The 11,800-nt window shown below is 47.1% G+C and overlaps 1 protein-coding gene across 1 annotated transcript; it reads right to left on the bottom strand.

Annotated features, from left to right (window-relative positions):
• Positions 1 to 1,346: 1,346 nt before the first annotated feature.
• Positions 1,347 to 9,383, bottom strand: LOC122367719. The gene is made up of 5 exons (XM_043341068.1): positions 9,377 to 9,383; positions 4,861 to 5,180; positions 2,457 to 2,490; positions 1,852 to 2,007; positions 1,347 to 1,474 (listed from the first exon to the last, which is right to left on the bottom strand). Exons 1-5 carry the CDS (start codon positions 9,381 to 9,383, stop codon positions 1,347 to 1,349), a joined length of 645 nt encoding a protein of 214 aa, XP_043197003.1.
• Positions 9,384 to 11,800: the final 2,417 nt, after the last annotated feature.

Below are 11,800 nucleotides of genomic sequence, written 5' to 3'. Positions count from 1 at the left end.
TCACTCACCGGGTGCAGTAGGACGCGCAGCTCACCGGCGCTCAGCCCCTCGCGGTGGTAGGCGAACCTGGCGGGTAGGCAGGGTATAGTCGACTACAGAATGATGTTCCACTTTTCACAGGCAATTACTTGCCTGGAGTGGTAGGCTGTGCCGCATCACACGGGCTGAGTTCACAAATTATAGCTTTGTACACTCGGGGGCAGATTGATGTTCCACCACTCCCTACCCAATCGGGCTCCCATGGATCAGCAGTGGCTGCTGCCAGTGTTGCCTGCCCTCAGCACGGGTCAGCACTGCCTGCCAGTGCCAGTGCTGCCTGTGCTGCCACTGGCAGCAGCCAGTGCTGAGCCATGGGAGCCCGAGATAGGTAGGGAGTGGTGGAACATCAATCTGCCCCCGAGTGTACCAATGCTCACAATCGACACGCTTAATTGCGTGATAAACGGCACAACTTAGCGCTCCGGTCAACTGATAGCTTCTGAGGAGTGGAACATCATTCTGTAGTCGACTATACATAAACACTACACCACACCACATAGCGGTGCTTTTCAACAGCGTAGGGACCGGCGGTCGATATAGCACCTAGGGCAGACCAGGCCGGTTGACATTTCCCTACCACTAACGGGTAAACATGAACCATGGAAAATCGTCAATGAAAGTAAACAAGGCACCTGCTGAATATAAAAAGCACCGTGCACTGTTCATGCCTTGAACAGCTCCCAAAAGTTAGGTGTCATATGCACATTGGCACAATGCAATCCAACAAGTTGACCTACGAAGGAAGATTGACTTAGGAAGAGTTTTACGAGTATGTAATACAAATTGAAGTGCTCCATTGCGTCCATTCCAATGCTAGCCGACATAATTTTGTTCTAGAGGCGTCTTCGATGTGCCATACCATACCTATACGTGGCATCAATCAGACGCTTACAAGTAGCTTACGATAGACAATCAAGTTTGCAAACAGAGAGGCTGGATTAGACACAACCAATGGCAGCGGGCAGATAGCAGATATCAGCATATCTTAGCAAGTTGTCAGTGGAAGTGCATTCATGACTCCTATAGCTCATGCACATGTCGAAGTGCGCTGCAAGATAATGTTATAGCAATAAGGTAACTGAGCTGACAACTGTCCTCCTCGGCTGTGATATTGGCCTCTTCACCTCACAGCTCATGGCGTCGGGGTGCTGCAAATGCCAAATTGTGTTATATAATTTGAAACGTCCCGGGAGGATGCAGTGCGGCGTCGAGCAGGCTTTATTTGTTCTGCGGTCTCCGGGGAACCCCTCGCGAAGTTTCCGCGGGAGGGGGGGGGGGGGGGGAGGCCGCCCGCGGCTGCTGATGACTCACTGGACACACTGGCCGGCGGGCGGGGTTCGCGGCTGCAGGCCACTCTCCAGCATAGCCGATTCGCTGTTCACTCGCAACACGTCATCGTCCGGAAGCTCAGACGTCTCGAAAAACACGTAACCACCTGAAACGATAAGTGACAAATGTCGAACACGTTAAAGCAAGGTCCGATATCTACACGTTTAGTGATTGTGCTGGTAAGCAACATGCATAATGTTGCTTACGTTCTGAAATATTTCCATTGACACGATGCCGAGTATAAAATAAAGAAAGACAATTGCCATATTGGTCAATTGTTAAAAAAGTGATGCCTTGGCTTGTCTTGTAAAATTTCTTACGTGCATCATCCCTTGACGAATGCAATCATTGCATAGCACAACTATTGCATGCACGGTGCACCCAAATAAAATGATTGACTCAATAAATCGTTGCAATCATAATCATGTGCAATGGGATTCATCGATAGTTCTTTCTTCCGCTCTGCCTCTGTTTCCCCCTCACCGTCCTGCGAGCCGGTGGCGTCTGTTGGAGGTCCGCCCAGCCAGTTGCTCGACCTTCCCGTGGAGGCCTGCCACCGGAGCACGGTGATGTTGGAGTTGGAGTAATCACACAGCGACACGCCCCGGTCGCCCGAACCGAAATCGCACTCCAACACTCCTGTTGGTAAAGACAAAGGTTAAATTGAGTGTGATTTGGCTAAACATCACTCATCCGAAGCATTAACGTTAACGTCTGGTCGTGGGTTTTCGTATATTGGAGAGGATTTAACAGTTTCCTACTGACGTATACGAAGTCCCTTCCTCCCTTTGCCTTGAACTGTCTGTTGCGATTCTCACCAAAGACCAAAGCGCACGTTATCTAATCGTCGGCGGAAACAAGTCAACGGACACACATCGGACACACTTCAGCGGACACACGTCAGCGGACACACGTCAGCGGACACACGTCAGCGGACACACGTCAGCGGACACAAACACGCTCATCAGCGTACTATCAGACGGCCCACAAACCAGTGTAGAGCCAGCGCTCTTCGCTACTTCTACGCTATTATAACCATGATTGTGAAACTGTAACCATGCTGAGTCACACATCGTCACCATACGTGCCTGGTTCTCGTCGAGGTCCTTCAAATTGTTGACTCTGAAAAAGAGCAGAAGAATGTGTTAGACATGTGATCGTTTTTAAGACGAATCACAAACCGCTCATATTAAAATTGAAATACAAAAGCTAATGACGAGTTATAAAACACTCATCAAATTACATAAAAAACATGGATATGAACACTGAACAGCATAAAATCACATAGATGTCAAGGAGCTATCCGCAATTGCACGCAATAGGTACGCATATCGCACGATGATTTATATATTTGTGATTGTGATGCGTTAGTAAGTCATTAGCAGTGAATCGCCTATTGTTCGTCGCCACTCAGGAATAACGATGAACTGTTTCTCATCGCCCATTAGCGTTTTTGCATAGCGAGGGAGTGACTAGTTTGAATGTCGTGCATTTTGTGCCACCCTAATGTTGATCTGCATCTAACGTTTACGGGCCCAAGCTGAAACGGTTTGGAGTCCCAGGGGTAGCGAGGCTCGCTACAGTTGTGCGGTGAACCGGGCTCGGCACAGTTGGGCGTGCCCGGTCATGGAGACAGGTTTAACGAACTTCGGTTATAAATTCTGACATTGACGCAGTTTTCTTTTATCGGTCGGTATGAGGCCTGAGCGTGCATAACTGCCTGAGTAAATATTTTTACCTCAGGAATAAGTAAATCTACCAATAATAACGACTTTCTAAATTTATAAACAAGTAGAATGCATACGATGAAGACGAAGCATTTACTGACTGAGCAACTAAAAACATGCAATGGTATACACTATGCATACATGCTGTGCATTGTGCAACACACCTTTATCAATTTGTTCTCCTGTATATGAAGCATAAAATACTCCCAGCTCGCATATCACCTGATATATTTTTCTTACATTTCTGGTATTACCGCACGATAGCTGGCATCATTTTTCCTTCACCTCGGTTCCCGCGCCAGCGTCTGTAATTGCAGCTCAGGGTCGCTGCCGGTCCCCTCATCAGTCCTCGCCCCACCCGAGAGACTCACCACAATCAGACAAAGCCTCAAGTCCTAACGAGTCACGGCCCGTTCCATCTGCCATCGTCAGTCCTCAAAAGTCCCAACTTATCGTCATTTGTCTAAGGTTTCCCCCAACATATACGCCGCCATCAGCCCTCATGTCCCGTCCTAAGTCGTCAGTCCTCACGACAGTCCTTAATGTCGTCAGTCCTCACGGCCCGTCCTAACTGTCGTCAGTTCTCATGTCAGTCCTTAACCCTCGCCCTGGCAGGGCATTTTTCATAACACGGCCTGGCAGGGGGGGGGGTCGATGCGACCCCCCCCCTCGCGATTGGCTCCTATGGCACCTAGAAACACCAAATTTGGTAGGTAGGTGGGCCCCCTGGAGTTCTCTCCCCTGTGCAAATTTGGTTGCTCTAGGTCAATATTTAGGGGGGTTTTGGGGGGTATAAATGTAAAAATTTCGCTAAAAACAGGTCAAAAGTTTTTCGCTTATAACTTTTGATCTAATTAAGATAGAGCAAAAAGAAAAGCACCAGTGAACTCAGCACGTCAAGGCGCGTCGAATGATATACTTTTTGACTTGCTTAAGTGTACTTAAAGTTTTTCTTAAATTTTAAGTAAACTTAAATTAATAAATTAAGTTCAAGTTAACCAAATTGCATCATATCGCATATCATTCGATTCGGCTGATCACCAGGAACACAATGATACCATTTTTTAAGCTCTAGCGTCATTATGTGCCAAGTTATTGGCAAAAACGTCATTTGACCTCAGTTGACCTCATTTGACCTGACCCATGGATAAGTACACCAAACAAAGAAGCACCAAGTGACCTGCTGTTAAGTACCGTGGTTTCAAAGCACAAAAGTGATAGAACGAAGCGGATATCTCCAGTATTTTCCGAATTTAGTATTTTCCCATAGGCTTAACATTACGACGTAATGACCTCTAACTGACCTCAGGTCAGTGACCTTAAAAAAGCCGGACTATATGTTATACAACTCGGTGAACTTAGCACATCCTGAAAACTTGAAGGAAATCAGTCGAAAACTGTGAGTTGGACAGGTGCAAAAAAAAATTGACATTTGACCATGACCTTGTACCGTTTTTTTTTTGACCTGGTGACGTGACCCAAGGTCACCCGGACCTGAAATTTTCAGGTCATATGTAAAAAGGTTGCCCCATAGGCTGTGCCAAATTTGGCGGCGCTGCGCGCCGCCGTTTTTACGCTATCTTCGAAAAACCTTAGGGGGGGTCGCATCGACCCCCTGCCAGGGCGAGGGTTAATGTCGTTAGTCCTCACGACCTGGTCCTTACTGTCGTTAGTCCTCACGGCCTGTCCTTACTGTCGTTAGTTCTCACTCCTCACGAGTCACGGCCCGTCCATAGTCCTGCGACTCCACGACTCGTTCACTCACCACCACCTCCTCGGTGTCCTGCTCGCCGCCACCGGAGCCTTCCTCCAGGTTCAGCTGCTGCAGGGGGTCCTCCAGTGGGTTCTCCACGGCTCGCTCCCCCACCCCTGCACCTCCGGGTTCGGCGGTGCTCTGCAGGCTGTTACCGCCCTGCACCGGTCGAGCTCGAACCATCCGAGCCGACACGGGCGCGGGCAGCGGGTCCAGAAGGGCGGTGTCATGGTCTGACCTCTGAGCAGCGACCAGATAGGGAGCGAGCCACACCAGCAGACAGACGAGCGTCCAGTGAACCAGTAGACAGCGCCGGTGGACTGGAAACCAGGCTGAAACGGACACCAAAGGGAAACAACTTAGCGCGTTGCCACATTGAGATAACTGAATTCATCTTTTTCATGTAGGACTTTCATGACACGTATCTCACACCTTGGCACCATATTTTCCCCTTTAAAGACACAAACATTTTTTTTTTCATAGTGGCATGAAACATTCTATCTTTTATCTTTTTATTATCTTATAATGCCTACACCTTTTCCTAGGCCTCGCTTTCCTTAACACTTACCTATACCCAACTATTCTTTTCCACAATTTTGGGCTTTATTTTTTCAAACTAATTTCTTTCCACCTAGCCCTGTTCGGAATACCGCGGTGAGCTAAATCCCCCGTGCATAGTGGTGGATGACCCATTTCGCTCAATAGGCCGAACAATGGGCAAACAGTGAATCACGGTAAGCACAGTGCGACAAGGCCAATTAATTACATCAGACACCTATGGTGTGCTATTTAGCCACGATGAAAGGCATGCAAAATTCACTATTGAAAAAAGCATCCGCTACTAATCAGGGGTTTGATCTTGCTTCCGGTATATTTGCTTTCAACTCAAGGTAATACGAGTATGTATAACCACGGCACTCTCTAGCATGTCTATATCTCTGATCATGCATTCTGGCATGCATTTTAGCATGCTCGCAGATCATTTCAGTTTGTCTTATGACGTAAAATGCGGTAAAAAAAAATTGGAACGCCGCTATGGCATGAGGATCACCCGTTGTATAAATCTCATCGCCTGGTGATGATAAGCATGAGGGCAACTATTTGACCTACCCCAACGTGTTGCTGCATACGTAATCATGACTTGAACGGCAGTTTTCACCGTGTTACCGTGGCAGTTTTTAGTCTCTGCCGCTATTACCGAGGACGAAATGACGGGACGATGTCAGTCAGTGTGACACACAGTTTAGCACCTCCGCTCACATCGCGAAATCTGTAGGTTATAGGGGAAGCCAACCAAGCCATGTCCGATCTATATGTCTATGCTTATGTTTATAGAAAAACAAACTCCAGGCAATGGTTATTTGAGATGGAAGACGATTGTATAAAATTAACAGGATATCCCAGCATTTATGAAACACCAATCGATACGTCTGTGATCTTATTGAGACCAACCAGTCACAAGAGCCAAATACAACAAAATAAAATGTTTATTGTGCTGCCTGCCTTATTCATTCTCTAGCTAAATAGATCTGTATAGAGCTTAATATGTAAAATAGATCATTCTATATTTATTATTCTATTAATTCTATCTGCCTGATACCATTCATTACAATTTACATTGATTATCACCGAGTAAGTGAGGCATATTCTAATAAAAAGCTCGCACCTTTCAGCAACTGCATTCTGCATTTTCTTCTCACCCTGTCCTCCAGCCAGACACACTCCCCATTTTTAGTCACAACATAGGTAGTTATGCAATTTATGCGTGCAGAAAAAGCCGATTAAATTAAGTCTATATGAGCTTTTGGCATGGTATGCGCTACAGCTCACCCTTTGCATTATCCAGCATTTATTTTGCATGTGCTGAGTGTTAGTGTTATCGCCGCATTACTGCATCATGCAATATGCATTCTTAATCATACACTACTTTTCGATAGGGCTCCATTACATATAGCAGCATTTAGCAAGGGCGAATACTCTCAGCTGTTTGGTGTTCCCATGGCAGTGTGACGTGACCAATTCCTGCCCCGTCGACACTCGCGATACTGCCTCAATGCCTCATGCAGCCGATTAACCAAATATCTCAGCGTGGTCAGTTCAGATTCAGATCCCAGCTCAGACTTACGTGTTTCCAGCTCAGAGGTACAGTCCACAGCAGAAGTAATGTGGGTTTCAGTCATGGGTATGTTCTGCTTCTGAAGCTTAGGAACGATTAGCCAGACTACAATGAAACTTTGAATGTAGCTTATATGTATTGTCACCCTTGCAGCTGCAACTTTAGCTATTGACATCTTCTTTTCGATCACTCCGCATTAAACAATCGCCAGTCAAAGCCAACCGTTGAGATTGGTAAAACCCTACATTACTTTAGCGGTGGGCTGTATATACCTACAGGTCTCGCGGGTTTTAGCGGTAGGTTTTGCACCTAGAAAATTTAGTGTACTTCAGGCTATAGTCGTCTTAAGCTTTTAAGTGTTGAAGATGCGATCGACTTGTTGGGTAACAAGCCGGCCATGATCGTGTAAAATGGCTTCATCGTAGATCGATTAGTTTCTGAGATATAGCCGGAAATGTAAAAGTGCAAAACCTACCGCCTAATTTCACGAGAGCCGTACGTGCTTCCTGTTCATATTTACGTGTTCCCAGTTATGATTTACGTGTTTCCTGACCCTGGTAGACAGTAATGGCGCCGGCCCCATCGGTTAGTGAGTAAATGGTGCTCACTGCCGGACAAAGTACCGAATAGTCGGCCCACCCAGCAGTGCCGGGAGGGGAGGCCACGCCGCTGCAGCCGGGGAGGGGAGAGGAGGGGAGCGTCAGCAGTCGCTTCCGGTCCCTCTGCCCGCCGACGGCTCAGCTCATATCCGAGGTCACACACGCCGGACCCCGAGGTACAGGGGATCCTAATGGCGTAGGGGAAAATATACCCCCCCCCCCCCAAAGGTGTCTCCTCATTTCTGATACTATATTTTCATTTCAAACCGTATACCGTATCGTCTACACGATGGGCGTTGTAGTCTATCGTGATATTTCATTTTTGGGATAGATCTTAGGTATATTTCATTTTGGGAGAAGACTTACCTAAAAGTGCGGCGTTCTATGGAATGGTAGAAACTTAGACTTCAAGCTTCCCTATCGTGCGATTTAACCCTATTAGTGGCAGGCTCCTGGCTACCCCATATTAGTGGCAGGGGGGGGGGGGGCTGTTTACGACCCCCCCTTGATATCTCGAGATCTAACCGGCCGATTTTCAAAATTCAAACGGCATTCGATTTGGCTCAACGAGATCTACATTTCTATAAAATAAAAATGTCAATAGGGGGTAGAGGGGGGTAAAAACGGGCAAATTGCAGATACATTTTAGACTGTTTATCACGGCCAGGTTTCTGAACCAATCTTAACGCAACTTTTGCCGATCGATAGAGAATGAACCAGGAATTCACATGGATCCTAAAAATATGCATTTTCAAAAATCATAGGCGGATACAGATCATTGAGATTGGGGGTACACAAAAAGTATAGTAAATAAGGTTTTTGTGGTACTGTTTCTAAAAAGGGTGGCAATGGTCTTGTTATGTTACAATTTTCTTATGAGAGAACGACTAAAATTGTATTGGTCATGCATAGGCGGTGTCAGGGCACCTATGTTGGGAGGTAAAAAATAACCCCCCTTTTTGGACGCCTGGATCCGCCTATTATAGCAAAAACGTGTCAAAAGAGGATGCACAATAACTTTGTATATGTTATTACATGATACCTTTCATTCACTGTTCGTAAAACTGGTGCAGCATCGTGATCTTCGCCCAAATGACTCGCTTCACGAATAGGACCCCCAATTCCCAGTGCTCTGGAGCCGCCCCTGGTAAAGTTATGAACTTGAAATTTTCAGGGAATGTGCCCAATTTAGTTTTAGGAAAAGTCAGAAAATTTCAGCATCGTAGCTTCAGCGGTTTCGGAGATATTCCCGAAAAACCTGAGGGGTGGATAAAAACAACCCCCCCTGCCACTAATAGGGTTAAGCAGTAGGTACAAAACAAAGGCATACATGCAATATGCTGACTTGCCAAAATTAAAAAAAAACTAAGCACCTCGATTACTCTCCCTTCTCGTCACCTGCGGCTGCCACGGCGTTACTGTCCTCCCAGGCCCTGCAGGGTGAGCCGGCTGTTACAGCTATGCAGCATTTTCGAAGACACTACCGTATTTTTTACCGTATTTAACTGGTCAAATACCTTTTCCCCTTTAGCCATGGTAGGGATCTAAATTTTCAACAAAGCATTATACCTAATTTCATAATTTAGGCTGATGTTATATTTGTGCAGAAGCTGGACGATCGTATTCCCTATATAATAACAAGCCACCCCACCCTCCGGTGAAGTCACTTTATCCTCTGGCCATTGTTGCGATGTTAGATGAGATGGCCATTGTAAGATGACATGTTTCAAAATTTTCTGCAAAACGTACACGGTCTGTCACTGAATTTGGAGCACAAGTAATAACATCAAATGTTTGTGATAAAAGTACCTACTTTCCATCTCGGTGCTGCGGTCATGTGCTGCCCGATATTTTGAAATAATAAACATAATATGTTTTGGCAGGATGCAAGTTTTCGCTCAAAAAGCGACATTTTTACTTCAACAAGCTAGCAATAGGTTTGAAAGCAGATAGACATCCGGATAGAAATGAAAGTGGAATAAGAGCTAACACATAGGCACCTCTAATAAAATTCGATGATGAGAAAATCATGATGAAGCTAGGTTTTTAAATTCAACTTCATCGTGACAGTCAAGATGTGTGCTCTGATCTGGTATGGCCATCTCTCATCGTCGCTCGCGGTCTAATCTGGGCTGGTCTGGTCTGACGTCAACTAACCGATGGATCAGTCCAATGTCGACCGATCTTGTCTAATTTTGTAACTTGGTCTTGTCGATCGTATGTGGTCTGGCTGCACCGGTAGGCGAACTGGTCTGTTCTGGCGCCAGATGCAGATCTAGTCTGGTCCGGCCTGGCTAACGCCGGCAAGTGACCTGGTCAGTGGTCAACAGTCAATTCACTGGTCACAGTAACGGATTATTTGGTCGAATTTAGCCTCCATCGCAGCTGGTCTGGTCTGGTTACAGCTGCGGTCTGGTCTGGTCTAATGACAGCGGCAGCTGGTCTGGTCTGGTTACAGCTGCGGTCTGGTCTGGTCTAATGACAGCGGCGGGTGACCTGGTCGCTGGCCAGATCAGTAGTGAGGGTGACAGTCAGGTCTGGTCCGGTCTGATGAGAGCGGCAGGTGGCATGGCTTCTGATCCCGAATGCAGCTGGTCTGGTCTGATGAGAGCGACATGTGTCTGGTCTGGTCCCAAAGCCAGTCTGGCTTGGTCTGATGAGAGCCGGAGGTGTCTGGTGGGGTAACAGCTGCAGGTGTCTGGTCTGGTCCCAAAGCCAGTCTGGCTTGGTCTGATGAGAGCGGCAGGTGTCTGGTCTGATGACAGTGACAGTCTGGTCTGGTCTGATGAGAGCGGCGGGTATCTAGTCTGGTCTGATGAGAGCCACAGGTGGTCTGATCAGGTCACTGGTCACAGCTGCAGTCCGGTCTGATGACATCGGCAGGTGGCCACTAAGTACCTCCCTGTCTGGCCCGGTCCCATGTGCACGCGGTGATCAAAGCACCCACTCAGGGATGACACCCCACCCCTCCTCCCCCAGCCCACCGGGCCAGACAGGTGGGGCAGGGTCACTATCAGTCCGGCTGACCACACCCAGTATTAACCACTGTAGCGTTACTAATCAGTCATTTACCTCCACGATACACGGTGTCAGAGGACAGCGAAATCATATCGTCCACATCACTTTGGCACCACAAAATGTAAATTAGCTTACTGTTTATTGTCATTGGTCGTTCCGTTTAATGACGCCATTAAATTTTCCACGGATCATTTTTATTTGCCTTTATTACCGTATAATATTACGTCCACAAAAACGTCAGAGCTTCTGACAGAGATCCAGTCATCGAGACATAAAGTGAGTGGATTAGATGGCCGACAGGTGAGAATTCCCCAGATCCAAAGACGTCTAAAACAAAGTTGTGCAAAGGGAAAATGGATTGGATGATTGGGCCTGCTCGAATGTCACGTGCATGCGATTGAGCAACGGAGCCCTTTTCATACCGACTACCGTGTAACTACGGGAAACTTTAATAATGTATGTATGAATACTTTGAGCACATATTTCAAAACAAAACTCAGTGTTAAAACTTTTCATTAACAAGTGATGCGATTCTTTTCCAAGCAGCAGCTCATCTGTGCTGACTGCTGACTGTCAACATGAATTGTCCTGCAATGGATCATGCTGCGGCAGGAATGTGGGCTGTGCCGGCGGCCATCCCAACGGGTCCAGTGGGGTGCCGCGGGGTATAAGCGGGGCTCACGGGGACAGGCCGGTCGCTGCTCTGCACCGCGCCGCCCCACCTGACACCCTCGCTCCCCCTCCCCCGCCCCCGACTGACCAGCCCAGCCCTCCCCATCGGTTCATGCCCTGCAGTCTGCACCCCTCCCTGCGTGCCACTCCCTCTCTCGCTCCCCGTGGCGCGGCCTCTGAGTCTGCGCGAGGTTGGAGTCAGCGGCAGGGGCTGCGGATAGGGGCAGACAGACCAATTCGATGAAATATACATTATACAACTGCAGTAACGAAATGAAGCGAGCAAGTCATTCGTATGGCATCTTGGTGATGTAAAAGTGAATAACCACCTATTATATCAAAGGGACGTACTTTTGTTAAAATGTCCGATAACTCAGACTTTTTCAACAGAAAAAATACAATTCCAACGAATGGCGTTTTTAGCTATTAAAAACACAAACCTTCGGTCACCTGCATAGATATAAGAATGCTTTACTCGTCATTTGAAACGAGAGTGAGTTGCTACAGCCGTAATGAATCTACTCAAGTATTTGGCAGAAATTTAAAA

Source organism: Amphibalanus amphitrite, unplaced genomic scaffold (genome assembly GCF_019059575.1).
Source record: "Amphibalanus amphitrite isolate SeventyFive unplaced genomic scaffold, NRLGWU_Aamphi_draft 000892F_arrow, whole genome shotgun sequence".
Lineage (NCBI taxonomy): Eukaryota > Metazoa > Arthropoda > Thecostraca > Balanomorpha > Balanidae > Amphibalanus > Amphibalanus amphitrite.
This window is presented reverse-complemented; position numbering and strand designations above follow the sequence as displayed.